This window comes from Numenius arquata, chromosome 12 (genome assembly GCF_964106895.1).
Source record: "Numenius arquata chromosome 12, bNumArq3.hap1.1, whole genome shotgun sequence".
Lineage (NCBI taxonomy): Eukaryota > Metazoa > Chordata > Aves > Charadriiformes > Scolopacidae > Numenius > Numenius arquata.
The window spans coordinates 10,279,916-10,296,947 of record NC_133587.1 but is presented as its reverse complement, the minus strand read 5'-3'; the positions used below and the strand labels follow the sequence as shown (position 1 = coordinate 10,296,947).

General features: G+C 42.7%; 2 protein-coding genes across 3 annotated transcripts in view; one reads left to right on the top strand and one right to left on the bottom strand.

The window, feature by feature from the left end:
- EYA2 (EYA transcriptional coactivator and phosphatase 2) overlaps positions 1-4,137 on the top strand; it is a 95,275-nt gene extending 91,138 nt beyond the window's left edge. For both annotated transcript variants that reach the window (XM_074156892.1, XM_074156893.1), the window contains 2 exons: positions 221-321; positions 4,057-4,137. In XM_074156892.1, the coding sequence (XP_074012993.1) occupies positions 221-321; positions 4,057-4,137 (182 nt within the window). The remainder of the gene's footprint in view (positions 1-220; positions 322-4,056) is intronic.
- Positions 4,138-9,251: 5,114 nt separating this feature from the next.
- Positions 9,252-17,032, bottom strand: part of ZMYND8 (zinc finger MYND-type containing 8) — a 57,927-nt gene continuing 50,146 nt past the window's right edge. Inside the window, exons 19-22 of the mRNA XM_074157076.1 lie at positions 15,751-15,990; positions 15,420-15,577; positions 13,895-13,984; positions 9,252-10,797 (exon numbers count right to left, since the gene is read on the bottom strand). Coding sequence (XP_074013177.1) covers positions 10,696-10,797; positions 13,895-13,984; positions 15,420-15,577; positions 15,751-15,990 — 590 coding nt within the window. The 3' untranslated portion in view covers positions 9,252-10,695. The remainder of the gene's footprint in view (positions 10,798-13,894; positions 13,985-15,419; positions 15,578-15,750; positions 15,991-17,032) is intronic.

Below are 17,032 nucleotides of genomic sequence, written 5' to 3'. Positions count from 1 at the left end.
TCCTTAGCTGATACAGAAGATGCTAGTAGCCAACACGAGATGGAGAGAATCCATCACAGATGAAGATTCAGTTAGGTTCTAATTTCAAAAGAAAACAAGGAATGTAGCAGCAAGTTCAATTAAGTAATTAGGTCCCAGCTCCAGTTCCAGTACCTGAATGTCAGCCCCACCTGCCTTATGTATCCAGATAAAGAAACGTGTCTTCTTTTCTGTCGCTTAGGGAAAGAGAGCTGTTTCGAAAGGATAATGCAAAGGTTTGGAAGGAAAGCCGTGTACATTGTAATAGGAGATGGTGTTGAAGAGGAACAGGGAGCAAAAAAGGTACAGTTTGTGGATGCCATGCTGGATTCTTTGAAGTTTTATTTTAAATGACCCTTTCTTTACTTAAGCATTTAATGAAGCTCTGTCTATTTGAAACAGTTTACAATTGGTCTCATTTCTTAATATGCAAAATACTCAAAAACCTTGTGAGAAATTTCCTACTGTAAATCCCCCCACACTGGCAGGTAGTGTAATTTTTCAGGTAGTCGCTGTGTCACGCGTTCCAGGAATCATTCTCGCTTAATAAAGATGGCTTTAAACACACGAAAAGGAAAACTCCAGTGTGTGATCTCAGATGAGCAAGCAGGGTGAATTTCTGATCTACACATGTTGCTTTTGCAAATTCCAAATTATTGGAATTAATTGTGAATTACGTATTAGAATATGCATATATGCATGCATGTATTTATATTTACGACTCATTGAGATCATAGGGTGTAACGTCATTAGAGTGAATACGAAGGGACTAATACTGAGTTGCCACCTTTATTAATGATTTACGGATCAATGTGATTAATTTCACAAGCAAAATGATACTGGGGAGGGGAACTGAATACAAAGTAGAACAGAAACAGCAAAAGCAGTATGATCAGGAGTAACAAGCCCTTGGTGCTGTTTCAGGCTCAGTGCAGAGATGTGACCCACTGACATAAGTAGCGTTAGAATTAAATGGACTGACCTGTGCATCCAGTCGAGTCCTCCAGTCATTAGTAGCCACAGCCCGCTCACTGGGAAATGAGAATGGGAGTTTTAGGGACCAGTTGAACCTTGTTTGGGTAGACTGTGAGAAGAGAGAAGCTGCAACCCCAGAGCTTGGAAGAGATAAAAACAAAATTTGAGAAGACCAAAGCCCACATTCATCTTACACTTACCGGGGCAGAGGGAAGATTTAGAGATCCAGCAAGGAATCCTTCTGCCATATACAAGGAGTATCAGTGAATTAGAGAAGCCAGGAGTGGTACAAACATAGAGAGCAACAACCAAAGACCTGAAGGAGAGCAGTCAGGTACATGAAATAAACTGTACAACATGAGAACTGAGCAGCGGAAGTTTTAATTTCCAAATCTTTAGAACAGAAACCTGCCTGGAATGTCCATTTATTTGGCTTTACTCCCATCTTCGGCAAACTAGTTAATTTTGAAAGGGCACACAGATGACTCTTGTAGCTCAGGTGATATACAAAATATTCCATCACAGGAGCTCAGCTATACAGCTGACCCTTGTGCTGGAGGACCTGACATATTCTGAATGAAGACCCCGCAAAGACTTTCCAAGTAAATTTGGGTTCATTGGGTGCACAAATCCAGGAACAAAGGGATCCGAGGAAATAAGGTGATGGGCACATGTTCTATCCCCAGAATCGTATCTCAGGTCATCTTCAAAGCAGCAGAAACCCTCTTTTTTATAGTGTATTTCCCGTGGCCAATGGAAGCAACAGCGTCTGCCCCCACCTTGGAAAACTACCTAAATCTGCAGCTGGTTCTCTTGTTCATGAAGGGTTAAGGAGTTGTCAGAGAAGAGTCCAAAATGCATGACTGGGAATGAAGTGATAACAGCCTGCTGCTTTTGACAGCCCAGTGCATTACTTCAAAGGCAGTGGGTCAGTGAACATGACTCCATCAAAGGCTGCGAGGGCTCTTGGGCTCTATGAAGAAGTGGGAAGGTTCAACGATCTCCTATAGGCAGGATTTCAAGAGCCCTCTTGCTTGTGTCTCCTGGCCTAAGCAGCTCTCCCATTAGGAGAACACATTCTTTGCTGGGCTGTCACCTCCTTTGATTGATGACAATCATTAGTCAAGGCTTCTACACACCTGAGCTTTATACACACAAAAAATGAGGGGGGGAAGGGGGGCAGAGAGCCTTTCACTGTTTTGCCGACAGCACTGATAATATCTCCATTTTAGTGGGTCATTTTTCTTCACCTGTCTGATGAGTGATAAATCTGTAAATGCTGAACAACAGGAGTGGCTGGGAGGCCAAGTTTTCTTCTCATTTAAGAAAGAAAAAATAGATAATTTAATGGAAGGGGTTTAATAACAACTAGGGAAGGGGGAGGGAGAAGGAAATAACTTTTCCCCTTAAAGTGAAATTGCAGAGCAATGGATTCCAGTCGCTTCAGATGTCTGTGTTTGCTTGCAGTCTCTGCACACACTGATAAATAGCTTGAAGGAAACATTTGTTTGCTGATAGGCAGCATACCAGGAGGGAGCTGGAGTTGTATTTAAACATTAGAGGAGTGTAAATAGACACTCTGTAAAATAAACATCTGGAACCACTGGAGTTTTTTTTACACAGGTAAGTACACTTGGAAAAGGAAGATCTCCATCGGAATCATCTGTTTAGGAAGTGTATATTCCCTAGAGCTTTATCTAAGTTATTTGCATGGAAGCAGAATGTTTACAGTTGAATTATTTACAGTGAGAAAATACTCAGAAATTTTATTCCCCTGCTGGAAGGGGAGTGAGCTCTCTCAGTGAAGGCTTTCTATACATTTGTTACTGCATACATACCATTGTACAGAGGCTGGTGTTTTGGGAGGAAGCTAAGAATATCACAGTCCCAAATGTTGTTATAAAATCTACGTGCAGAAATGAGCTGTGTCTTTGATTTAAAGTAAAACTGCTTTAACTGTTCTGGAGAAGAAACAAATCCAGCCCAAACCTAGGCTCACCAGAACATACCAAGAAAAGTTGTATTTAACATCTAAAAGCAAGTTAGGATTATTTTGAGGTTATCTCTTTGCGAGGCACCACTTGGATCGTAGCTACTGCTAATGATCACAGAACTATGTTACTACCATGGTGGCTTCAGAGAACTGTTTGTACCTTACCACATCAGTTCCCAGCTCAGGTTCCTTGCGTGATCGAACTGCACTTGTTTCACAGCACTTTAAAAAGCTGATACTTCGTCCTCTTACAGATAAAAGTCTTCTTTTCCTAGAGTATGTGCACAATTTTCAAGAGATTTTAAAGAAGTTATAGTGTAGTGGGCCACAGGTAGTTGACCTTTCCAGATTTTTTCCAGATGCTGGTTAGACCTGGCTGGTTAGAAGCTGGGCATTTGTATACAGAACTTCAGATTTATCTCACTAAATACAAACTGAAAAACACGGAGGCAGAAGAAGAGTGTAAGATAGTCTCTCAAAAACAGGAATTAAGAAAGGGTTTTGGAGGACAGGCTGTCATTTTACAGGAAATGCAGTATGACCTACTGTTCAGTTAACTTGGAAGGGGAATTGTTAGAAAGCACCTTGACTCTGTGTGGTATTTTATTTTTTGTTTACAATTTTATAAATTTTAATAACTTCCTTTTATGATATGTATTATTTACTTGTCTGTGAAGCACTGACAACAGCTTTCACCTAAAATTGTTTCTAGAAATACTACAATTCTAAAAGCATTTAATCCATGGGGGAAAAAAAAATGTAGGAGAGTAAAGTTTAGTAGCTGGTGCTTTCAGAAAGCCAGCCCACATCCTCCATCATCTCTGAGGCAGGACACTCCTAAATTGTGGAGGATCCGTCTTCCTCTCTGCACCGGAGGAACACACCAGCAAATAGACACTTCCCACTCCCTCCCTTCCTCTCTGAGATGAGCCTCCTTGCCTGTGACACCGGGACACCCTGGTGGCCCAAGTACAAAGCTCTGTTCCTGAGGGTGCAAACTAAGAAAGTTGTTTTGATCTCAGTATTAAACAAAAACAAAAAAAATATACCCTCTTTTGGTTTCACTCTAGCACAACATGCCATTCTGGAGAATCTCTTGTCACGCTGACCTGGAAGCTCTTCGGCACGCCTTGGAACTTGAATATTTGTAGCAGATCCCAACATCTTAGCACTGTGAGGGCTTCACTCAAACTCTTACATCGGTTCCACCTATTCCTCAGCATTTTCTTAGTAAAAAAAAAAAATCCCACAGCAACTGCAGTTTTTCTTTTTTTTGAAGGAGAACCCTTTCAGTGGAAGCCCTTAAGAACTTGCAGCCAAAGAACATTGTATCAAGTCCTTCTTCCTTTGGACAGAGGAAAAGCCTTCAGATAACTCACTGGGGATGCTGCAGTTATTTGGTTAAGCCGGACGCATGGAACTGTAACTGCCTTTTTGCCATCAACGACCAACACTAGAAGCCTTGGGTCTATCTGTCAGTTTTCTTGCTTTTGAAAGGGGAGGAGGACACAGTAAGGAGTCTCTGCACAGTACTTCACATCCCATGGGACCTTCTGAAAATAAGAGTGAAACTGTTGATTTTTTTTGTTTGGGTTTTTTTTGTTTTGTTTTGTTTTTAATTTTTTTAATTTATGAACTAATCTCATTACTCTGGTATTAAGCTCTGTACCTGTGTTTTTAATCTGGCTTTTTGGGGTGGGTGGGTGGGTGGGGAAGCCTTACCATTCTAAATTAATAGTTCATTTCTCCAGAACGCCCTCTGGGGAAGATCATATTGTGTACATGAATTATAAGGACACATGGTACTGTTGGTAAGAACTATAGCTGTGTTTTTAAATCTTGCATAGATGGTATGTGGACTGTGCATGTGTCTACACGGTGCCTTATGCTGCCATCTTGGTTTTGGGGGCTGGGGGTGGGAGAAAAGTACCTTGTGATGAGTGAAAGGCATTAAATAAAAACATGTTTACATTTTGGGGGACTAGATTACCTGCCTTCTCTTCTCCAGCCGCTCTTGGATCTAGAGGTGTATGTAGGATACGTGCTCCCCATTTCAAGGCGGGGTTAGGCCAGGAGGACTCTGAACGGAGCCCCTCGGGTGCCAAGTGGAGTCTGCAGCTCTTCTGGCTCTCCGTGGGGCAAAGACAGCGACTGTGTCCACTTAGAGGACGTGGGCGCTCGGCAAATCTAACTTGTCCTGCAAAAGAAGATAAAGGACAAGCAAATACTGCAGTTGTGGATATTTATTTTTATGTAAATAAATGCATCTACAAGTAAGCTTCAGCTTTAGGATTTCTGCTGAGCTGGCCTGTTAATTCTTGCTGTCAGAATATTTCAATTCTCTGGGCCTGGATGAATCTCTACTTCACTTTCAAAATTGCTCATTCTTGCTTGCTGTGGTGCCAAATAACCTCGGAGAGATCAAAGCCTCACTGGAACAAGGTGTTAGAGAGAGAGATGCAGCTCATAATGTAATCCCCTTATCTATCGTGTGTGAAGCAAGATCAGTCAAGCGAGGGTTACGCACGTTACAAGTGCCACACAAGTGCTATACAAGCCTGAGTGATACTCCTAAGTACCCTAAAAAGATTCGCCTCGGGGAACGGATTCATTGCTGGACCTGAGAGGGGATGTTCTGCTGGACTGAAACAGAAAATCTGAGCTCAAAATAATCCGATCTCAGCCTTTGGCTCAAAAGGCAGCAGCTGTAAAACAGGCTGGCTGGACTTGTCAACAGCAGGCGCGAACAAAGCATCCTGTAGAGTACACGCTCTGGAGGCATTTGCAAGGAGCTGCTCTCCGGGCTGAGCACAACGCAAAACAAAATAAGACATGATTTTTCTAGCAGAGGTGTTGCTTGTCTCGGGGCCTGCTGAGACGCAAGTCTGGCAGAATTTCTCCCTCAAGGTTCTCCATCTGTAAGACCGTCACAAATAGGAAGTTTTACCACCAGTCAAGGAAATCAAACTCAACGGAGACTTGACTGATGCTTGCAAGGTAAGCACACCTGTAAATAAAACCTTTGAAAAAGGAACAAATGCCAGGGATGGCAGACTCCTAAGAAAGCACAACTTCAGCTTTTAACACCCTGTCAATCAGCTAATTGCTCTTCCTTGAAATTCCAAATTTAACACCTGCCTTATTTGAGTCAATTATCTGAGTACTGATTTTTTTTTTCTCCTAAAGCTTCTTAGAAGATTTTGCTTTCTGAATGTATTTACAGATTCTCAAGCTCTCTTGCTTCCATCTCCAAAGTTCTTGGCAGAGCTTTGGGCCTCTTCTCTGTTGGTGCCTGCTTGTGCTCCAGGTCCCATCGCTGTAAGTGATTCCCCCCAGCTCAGGCTTTTCACTCACCCACAGGCAGCACAGCTGATGAGGGTGGTGTACACCAGCATCAGACAGTCCCTTGTCAGACCAGTGTACCAGTTCCTTCCAGTCAGTGTGGCACATGTTCACACACACACACACGCTCTTCCACCAGTGCTTTTATGCATTTCAACATTGTTGCAGCATAAAATCGTGTGGCCCCATCACTAACCCGACTGGAGTACGACTATGACGAGGTTCCCAAATAAGGTCCAGAAAAGCTCAGTCTGCGGTGAACACACCAAGCAAGTCACGTTAGTACCGTTACTCAGATGTACAGCTGATACCAAAAGCTGCTCCGCCATCAAATGTTCCGCGTGTCGGTACGTGTCTGAACCCCTGATAAAGACAATTTGAATCTGAAGTAGAAAAGGGACACGAAAGATAGCTCTGGTGAGCTCATACGGGTTGAAGGGACCGTAAGGGTGAGGGTGCGGGAGCTGCTTTCACAGCTCCTTTCTAACACTTCAGGGACCAAAACACTTCTCCAAACAAAAGACCCCAACACCACGTGCACACCCACGTGACGGTCATCACATTTCATCAAAGAGTAGACTTTGCTCTGACGTTTCCTTACAGATAACTAATATGAATGCAATGCTGCAAACTAAAAGAAATCAGCTTTTTAAAACTACCGGTTACTGATTGCTAACATTCCGATAATTTTGTGTTCGTGCCATGAGCTTTACAGGGTTTGTAATCATTTGTAAAGGAAGCAGAGTCTCACCCGGCAGCCGGGGTGAACGCTTCGTTGTTAGTCTGAGCCTCTGCCACCGCTTGGGCCCCAGACAAATGTATTTTGTTTCTGAAAAGTCTGGGACTTAAAATGCTAATACTCTAAGTGGTAACGATCCGCCCCCCAAATCGTGTCATGCCAAGCGTGAGGGTTTATCCCTGAAGTTTGCGTTGGCTTCAGTGTGACCAGAGCTTCGTGTCTAATAATATTCAACAGACTTACAAGGTACTGTGCAAAAATGGCTCCTCATAATTCACAGTATCCCTTCTCTTCCACTTTTCACCATCAGGTTTTCTCTCACGCCAGGATTCTAAGTAAGAAGATGGTAGATTATTATTTTTAACAGACAAAATTTTATAAAACCCATACCATTTATTTCAATATGTAAAATGTGAGTAGAACAAAACCTGGAGATTCTTTACCTTTTCTTGAGTTTTAGCTACTTACGCTCTTGAAAAACGAGCAAAGAGCAATATTCAGCTGGGAAGGCCTTTTATCCCGACAACAGGGACCTTTCTGAACGCTTAAAATGAGAAGTGACAAAAGAAGCAACAGCACACTTACAGGAAGACTCGCCACCACAACAAAGATCCTTTTCCTAAGATTGGCGCTTGCTCAGCACGTCAGATCTCGGTCCTGCCTGTGCTGTGCCCCGGGTCGGGCTGGGGTGCCTGTCCCTGCCCGGTGACGTACCCGGTGGCAGTGGCCGTACAGCCACCCTCTGAACCTGCACGGTGGGACCGGCCACCCCACACAGCACCCTCCTTGTGCCGGAGCCCGACTGAGCTGTGCAGGGACCGACCCACACCACACACCTCCTCCTGCGGCCACGGCAGGCGAAGGACAAACTAAATACTCTTTCTTCCCCTGACCTTAACCTTATCCTTAGGACCTCCCCACCCACCTGCTCAGGGCTGCACCTCTAGCAAGTTGTGGAGCACAACGCAAAGTAACTAGAGCTCTTAACAACCAAAAAAACCCGTTGAGATGACACGCGCCAAAGGAGACCGTCCCCTCGTGTCTCCGTCCTCAAACTCCCGTTCTGTTAACCCAGAACCTGGAGCTGAACCATTTCTGAAAACAACTGACAAAAATCGCACTTGGGCCTTGCCCTGCTTTGAATAGTTCAGATGCGAAACCACAATATCGCGGTTTTGTCAAATAACCAAAAAAACGCAAACAAAATAATTGCAAAAAGACACGTCGTCGTCGGGGATGGGAGAACACGTTCCGAATCGCGCTGTTTCACCGGTTTCCCGTCCTGGTTTTTCCGTGCGGTTCTCTCGTGTGGCCACCCGGGGGCAGCCGCCCCTCACGGCCAAACCCCCCCATCCCCGGGCTTCCCCCAAAACCTGCCGGCGAAACCGGGCCCCCGCCGCAGCCACCGCCGCCCGTTCACAGAACCAAAACCTTGGGATGTAGCCGCTTTCCCGTGAGATCCACAGCTGGCCAGGCGAGGGAAGCACAGCAGAGCTCCCTGGCCCTGGGGGCAAGCACCGAAGAGCCGTGCGTTGGCTCCTGCCTGAGGGGACGCTGCAGCCGGGAAGGCGCTGCCACCGCTCGGTGAAGCTTTGGAGTTGACTGGCCCAGGTAAGGAGCAGCAGGGTCAGTCTCCCCTCCTTCCCAACTGAAGGCCCACCTAAAAACGGCAGGTAATTAATAATAATAATAATAATAATAATAGCTCAGGCTCAAAGAATTGTCCCCAAACCCAGAGGGTTCAGCAGCGAGGTGCCCTCGCCTTTCAGTAGCCTCACCCGATTCGTACCCTCTCAGAGGGTTTCCCTGAGAGGAGGAGCCGAGCTCCCAATGGAATTTCCCCATTTCTAACCCAAAACGCACCAAACGAGCCTAGGCATATGGGTCCAGCTCCAGTCCAACCAGCGCATGAACGTTACACGACAAGCAACGGGGCTCGGCTGCCGTTAAAACGGAGAGAAAGCGGATGCTGCCGAGTTTGATACATAAACGACTGCTCATTTTCAGAGCTCCAGCGCCGCTCTGCTCTCCCGCAAATTTGCCAGGCTCGGGTTCAAAGGTCCCGCATTTCCGAGACAGAAGATCCCAAGGTACGTGGAATTATCTGTGATCTGGAGACTGCGGAAACGAACATTCGTCCGGATGGAAAGGGAACTGGAAATCCAGGAACACAGAACATTTTTCTAAAACAGTTTAATAAAAAAACTGTGAAGTTCCTTGAGAAATGGGCGAAACCCAAAGCACATCGTGTGTGTCACCTGTCTCAGTCACAAAGAAACACAATTGTCAAAAAAGATATTTAAGTTTAATACAAATTTTATACAAAGAAAATGTGAAAAAATACTTCCATATGCTAAAAGCAATTATGCTTCACAAATAAGGCCAGCTAGGCTATTTTGGACACAACTGCAATTCACGAATATTCTGTTCTCGCTTTTTTTCTTCTAATACATTTTTCCCCTCTAATGTGGGTACTAGCTGGAGACTGTACAAACCGCATCCTTTTATAAACAATGGGAGAAATCAACATGACTAAAATGTACAACAGAATGTACTGGAATGATATCATACAATTAATTTTCTCATATACATACATCACCTTTGCTTTGTTCAATGCTTTCGTTTTACACAACATACAAAATGGAACTACAGTATAAGTGTAACAGACGGCGTTTCCAGGGGTTACTCGCTCTCATACTGTACTGGTTCATGCTTACATAAAAACAGAAAATCCATCATATAAATAATACATGCTCTGGCCCAGCATCCAAAGTCCTTTGCCCGCGTTTCCCGATCCGTGTTTTTCTCCGCACCTAGTTCTTGTTCCGTTCAAAAAGCTTTTCAAAGTCCTTTTTGGAGGATTTTAAAAGAAAGAAAACTGAACTGTGAAGCATAGGAAAAAACTTTTACTTTTCTCAATCTTTGACGTCAATGACCGCGCTACAAGCAGCTGGTGTTACACTTTCCAACTTCCCTGATATTAGACTGAAGGAAATTTTAAGTTAATTGTAACCTGTAAACAATATAAGTTTTAAGAGTCTGGTCATTGTAAAAAAACCAATGTGAATCTTTATGGATTTCAGGTCCACGGATTGGAAATGCCATAATTTGCCAAATACGGTTGACTGAAAAAGATACCCTTCATCATTTGGTTGCTCAAAGAAATTCTACAAGAGTTTCAAAGTGCAGGAATTTTTTTCAACCCAAATGCAAACCGGGTTGTTCAGATTCTCACGATTCTATCATTTGATGCGTAACTGCCGTTTCCCAAGACCAGTTTTCAGTGTTAGCTCGTGATAAGGCCGTTTTAAACCTTCCTTTTCCAACTTCAAACGCTCTTTATAAGTTAAAGTCAATACAAATATAAAAAGGAGATGGTACTCTAATGACATCCACAAATTGTACATTATTTACAAAAGAAGCATAGATTTAATATGGATCTTACCTGTCCTCAGCTTTTCTAAGCCAGCGCTAATGCTTTACATTAATGTAGTGTAGTTAATGCTTTGTACACATATACAAAGCTAAAGTCTGAACCTTTGAGGTTAATCCAAAGAACTGTGTTATATTTTTCACATTTCTATTAGATTTATTTATTCCAACAACTGTATGGACTTCTCGTCAGAAGTTAGACTCTTCGTACTTGGACTGGCATTGTGGTCTGAACATACTGAACTCCAGTTCTCATTGCCACTGTCCCAGCAGAAGGACTTACCACCACAGGAATGGTCTGTGGATTAAAACCAAGAGAAACATATTGTTACGTTAAAGGTCACATAAACATGACCACAGAAATAGAGATTTCTTTTCCAGGGAAAATCCAGAACACGTTCCAATTTTGTTCAAGAATTAATACCTTTATTACCGCGGTATTACCTCATTCCGGGGTAGAAAGTAGTGTATTACTTTCCTATAGCCAAGAGGGTTTCTGTATCGTTATTACCGCTACGCAATTAGAGGGACAGGTGGTTCCTACAGGTACTGTACACACTCTGTCTGTGCTTGGAGAGTCGGGTTTTCATAGCTACGTCCAGTTATGTACTTTCCCCACGTTAATACATGGGAAGAGGAAAAAGGGCTAAGAAAATCCTTTGTCATTTGAAAAAGTTCTGACAAATCAAACTGGAGTACAAAAATACCCTTGTTTATAAGTATATTCTTGTTACATGTTACTTAAATCCTTTTCCCCAAAGGAACTCCCTCCCCCATGCATCCAGTCCACACAGAAGAGAACAAAGAACATCCATTTGAACAAAAAAGTACTTAAGTTAAACTTGTGCACAAATCAATAACAAAAACATCAGCGTTACTGGGAACTGTCTTATACACCCTGTAAAAATATTAATATAGAATAAACTTTTCACTTCCATCATACAGATCGTGATTTATAAATCTCGACAAATGACGTTTCAGACATCTCTAGAGGTGGTCATCGATTCTACAGATGCAGAGACAAAGGCACGAGAATGTTAAACAATCTGGTCACGGTCACATCACTCTGGAAGATCTGGAAAAGGATTTATTGAATCTGAAGTCTGTATCTTAACCTTCCTCCAAAAACGTGAGAAAGTCTAGAAATGTCTATGCCATTACAAACTGCGCGTATGTTTTGATACAATTCCAGTGATGCACAACCGGCGATCAAACCCGTGCATCCCCTTCGGTTCACAACGCTTTGTGGAAGAAACAGGAAGTGAGATTTTGAGGAATCCAAAAGGGATGCACAGATCTTCCCCCCGTGGTAGTGGGACATTCCACAGAGAACACGGAAGAAGAAATACAAGTTCACTGAAGCCCAGTGTTTCCCCACACTGCTTTAAGAAACCACATTAGTGCCTTAATGGGATTCAACAGAGATGGCAGTATCCCTGCTGGGAGGGAGCACAGCCTAGAGCCTGTGCCTTCCAGAAGCCTACTCATCCCATTCCCTGGAATGCAGAGACACTGAATTCCTGTTTGTACATTATTTTAACTGCAGAAAGAATAACAACCAAACATGGAATTAATCTGCTAAATGAATTCAAGGTTGCTGCCATTTTGTAATGATTTCAGATGCGTACAGAGGGTTCCATGGAAACGGTACCCAGAAGATACGCTGGAAGTTGTTCAGAGGAAGAAATTCCTAGTTGGAAACAAAGTGCAAACTGAACCCTAAATAAGCTGTTGTGTAAATCACGGTTAGCACTACAGGTGGGGAAATCAAGGTTGCCACAGTTGCCTTTTAAATACACACACTTACACACATGAAAAAATTAAGTTTCATTTCTTATAGTGACCAGGATATGGAATGTGTGAGACTCCTTAGATGTGTTAAGATCATTCCCTGAGAGGTAAATTTTCCACCTCTGCCAGTTTTACACATATGTACATTTTGCATACATATTAAACATGCACTAAGGTTTAAAATTATTTAAATTGCACGTGCAGTCATTAGAATACAGAGGTGTCTGTAGCTGTGCAAGACTAATGCAAATGTGTACAAAGTTTTAAACATGCACAAATAAAGGCTGAAACCTTTCAGACGTTCCAATTATGCTTTACATTAACTCAATACACTTTGTATTACAGAAAACCGATGAAGGTAACTGCCATTTTTCTGAATAATACACAAAACCACCTTATGATCTTACAACCTCTCAGCTATTCACAAATGACCTAACGTCTTTGTTGTTTGCTAATTGATTTTAAAACACATATAAAACCTTGTTGTTACGGTAATTCAGTCCAGGCAACTCAGGGCCAACGCTGCAAAGGTGCACAGTGCTCTCAGCTGAGCCGAAACGCTGCTGGGAATGTGAAAAGTCAGGATCCCCACTAAGAGCGGTAATGTTTGTGTGGACGAGAATGGCTGTGACGTACTGTATGTGTGTGTGCAGGTGCCTGTATTCACAGCCATCACACACAGAGACACGCGTCCTGCCGCTGGGTGGGGGTGCGGGGCCTCACAATCAGCGCGACCGAGGTACACCGTTCAATTGGTACGCGGTTACTGTTATCAATTATCTAACTTCAGACAGAAAATGGACTGAAGTTACGCACACATGGGCTCTGCTGTTGAACCCACCACTGATCCGAGCGTGTTCAGTTACCAGCGTGGGATCAGCGCCTTTCCTTTTGGTGGGAAGAATCAGCTCAGCTGCTGCGCTGCCTCTGAGGGAGCACTGCAGAACACGACCCGCTGCGAGAATGGGATATTATGGTGCATAAAATACAAAAATGGAACTCGCTTCTGTCCCCTCTCCTGTGACTGGCTCTAGGGAATTCAAGTGTCCTTGATTAAGTCTTTAATGGAAAAAACCAGGTCTGAATCCAATGCTATTTCTCATAATTTCATAACGCTAATGTGCAAGACTGCATGGGAGATACACTGCTGATGAATGCATATTTTCTTTCATAATTACTAAGATGTCACAGGAATATCAAGCATAGCTCAGAATTAATTAAATCTCTTTAGTATACCATAGACAAAAAAGATATTTTAAAGATATTTTAAATGAATTCTATATATTTACATTGATGGTGTGGTCAAGTATATACATGAAACGGACAAATAACTAATGTAATAATGTAAAATGGAAGTCTGACTGTCCTCAGCGCCTTCGCTATACTTGGTGACAACTTCTGAATCCTTGTAATAACGACTGATGAAATGAGCGGGTGGAATGTTGCACAGCAAAATAAGACATTTTGCGCTGCAAGTTGAGACTATACCAGTGAATTCATATCTTGACAGAACAGCAGACGGAGACAACCCCCCAGAAATACTGAGCAATTTCACTGCCAGGAACAGCACTACTGCAGACTTTAAATGATGATATTGTACTTACAATTGTGGGTTGAGTGGTTGGAATATAGGTGGTGGTCTGCGGTACCTGGACCAGTTTTATAGGCTGGTTGCTTGTCACACCTGTTGCTATCTGCAGAGACAGCACAGGCAACCTCAGTAGAAGTCTCAGCTTTTACATAAATTCCACCTAGTTGTTATTATTATTATTATTGTAATATGAAATTGATGTTGGATGTTTTGTTTGTGTTAAAATTTTGCATCTTAATGAATTCACAGGTTACTTCTTTGTTAATAAAACAAAATTCAAATTATGAACATGATCAATGTATACAGCATGATGTTTCAGGTAGAACATCTATTTGAAAGCAATTCCAGATCTGTACGACTGGAATATTCCCTGGCAAAAGTTTTAGGTAACTGATTTTCTCCCATTCCCTATTTCCCCAGTAATACAAAGGTTGTGCTGCCACAGACAATGCATATGAACATTGACTGAGCCAGAGTTTAACTAACTTCACCGAAGCACTCGGGTGGAACAGCACATCTTTTTTCCCCTCTTCAGATCTGCTTCCCAAGCCACTCCCTTAGATGACACGTCAAGCCCAGAGATCTAACACCAGACAGTAGCAAAAGTGTCAAGAAATGAACACAGCTCTCTAGATTACTATGCTTCCCAATTCTATAGGACTATCTCAATGAGACATCATGCTGGAATCACAATACTACAAAATTAGTTTGCTTTTAATATTTTAAAATACAACAAGGCTCCTACTGACGTGGGGGATCATGTGTAAGGGTTTGAAGGATCAGCCCCCCCCATAAAATTTTTCATTTAATAAATCTTGCAAGGGCAGAAGAAAAACAATGCTGAAATTGCTAATAGTCAAGCCCTACCTATAAAGCAGAATCTTCTCTATAAACATTTTCTATATATGCAATGTTAAGTCCCTTTTATTAGAGCATTTGCTCATCCTTGCCTACTGAATACTATCAGAGTAGATGCTATGGAGGATTTCGTAACTGCACACTGCTCCGTTAGCTGTAGATCCAGGTGAATTGTTGTATCAGTGTATGGAACATTGTGGTACCCTAGTGGCAGTCTGTTGTGATAAAGTAAGTTGATTTGAATGCAGGTCTTGAGCTTGGCCTCTGAACCCCCAGGCAAGAAGGGCTTGGAAGTGCTGCAGTCAGTATTGCTTATCAGAAGGCAACTTGTATCGAAAGATCCAGACCAGAAGCTACACTGATGGGTCCTGGAGAGAGAGAGAGAAAGAGGTCCAGTCCCCTTTGGCTGGAAGGATGAGTCAAGCCAACACAAGGTTTTACTGGGAATGAGTGAAGGGGAAAGGGTGTTCCCAAAGGACAGGAGATTATTTTTTTTTTGCCGAGATGAAGAAAAAAAAAAAAAAACCAACCAGAACTCACTGTCTCACTCCCCAGATCACACTCTTGGAAATATGCAAATGGTCATAAAATACCTGGCTGATCCAGGGAAGCCTTTAGGGGTAGGTTTCAGAGAAATCTTACATACTATTTCTGTTTGAAATGACCAAAACGATACTCACTGTAACACTCTCTTTGCTTTTATCAGCTGAACCTTCCTTTTCCTTAGGGGTGCTGGCTGTTTCTGTGGGTGTAGGCTGCACACTTGAACTGGGCTGAGATGATTTATTTAACGTTTCTGTGCTAATTTCAGTATCTGTTTCTTGTTGTGTTGCAGTAGCTAAAATAAAGGGAAAAAAGGAAAGTAGCCACTACTCGTGTTCACCAGCCCACAGTCACTCTTCACAGCCACATCCCCACCCATACAAATGAAGGGTATTGAGGGACTGTGTGTTGCACCCACCCTGAGCCCCCCTTCTCAGCTGCGACACAGGCAGCCCAGAGCAAGGTTACCTGACTGTGTGCAAGATTTCATGTGCTCGGGCCAGTGTGCTTGTTGGCAGGGGTAGTCGCAGTAGCTTGTATTCCAACAGCAATAAAAGATGGCCTCTTTCTTGCAGTTAGCACACCACTGCTTCTTTTTAGTTTCATCCACTGCTTGCTGCTTTTCCAATTCCAGCTGCTTCTTCACCTCAGCGATCAACCGATCTCGTTCTTGTTCTAGACTCTGACGCATTTCAGCCATTGTCAGTTCTACTCAAAATGTAAAGAAAGATGAGTTTTGCATTTTCTGCCCCCCAACAGCAAAGCACAAACCAGTAATTTTCATTTTAAAGACAACATGAAATTAAAAGTAATAATCAAAATACTCCCTGAGTTTGGGCATCTCTGTTTCATAGCTACTCAACAAATGGAAGTCTTCCATCTTCTTATTCTGGCACCATGATTTTTACCCTTAACCATTCCCTTCCATTTGTTTAACATTTAGTTCTAGATGTGCCACAGAGGACAGAATCCAGGAGCACTAGCTGCAGCATGAACACAAACAGAACATATGCAGCTGCTGCTAACGTACTACGTCTTTACAAGCCCGAACTTGTCCTGCTCTGATATTCAGAAAATACAGAGAATTGTATTTCTTTTCTTGTCTCAAAAATAAGTAATAGCGAACCAATTGTTCATTGTATCTTGGTTTCTTTACACAGAAAAGTGTGAAAGTTCTAAGAGGGACACCGACAAAGTTGTAAAAACTCATCACCATGTGAATAAAGCTGTAAATTTGAGCCTTACTTCAGGATTGTTCTGAGTCACCCGCTATTAATGCGGTTATAAACTGATACCTCAGTGACTCGGAGCAACTCTGAGTGAAGGAGAGCTTGACCAAATCTCCAAGGAAGTGGGCAAATACAAATACAGCAATCCAATCCCAGGCACCTTGACTCAGGAGCAATCTTTGAGTCTTCTGAGAAACTCCGAAATTGACATACTTTCAAAGCACCACTAAAGGTTTTTATTTAAATCAGTAGCCTAAGACTGATGTCAAAGGGTTTAAAGGATTTTTCTTTTATTTCTGAGCACACCTAAACATTCCGTTCTGTGAGATGCAGATGAGTTGTTGCCATGCCCAGGTAATTCTGAAGAATGCTATAACTGGACTGCAGCAGTGGACAAACTGGTCTACCCTGATTTGAGAGAACAAAACATTACTAACAAACCAAAGACATGAGTCTCAATATGGAGTTACTCAGCCCTTAATTCACTTCCATTCCAGATATGCTCTGCAAAAAAAGAGAGT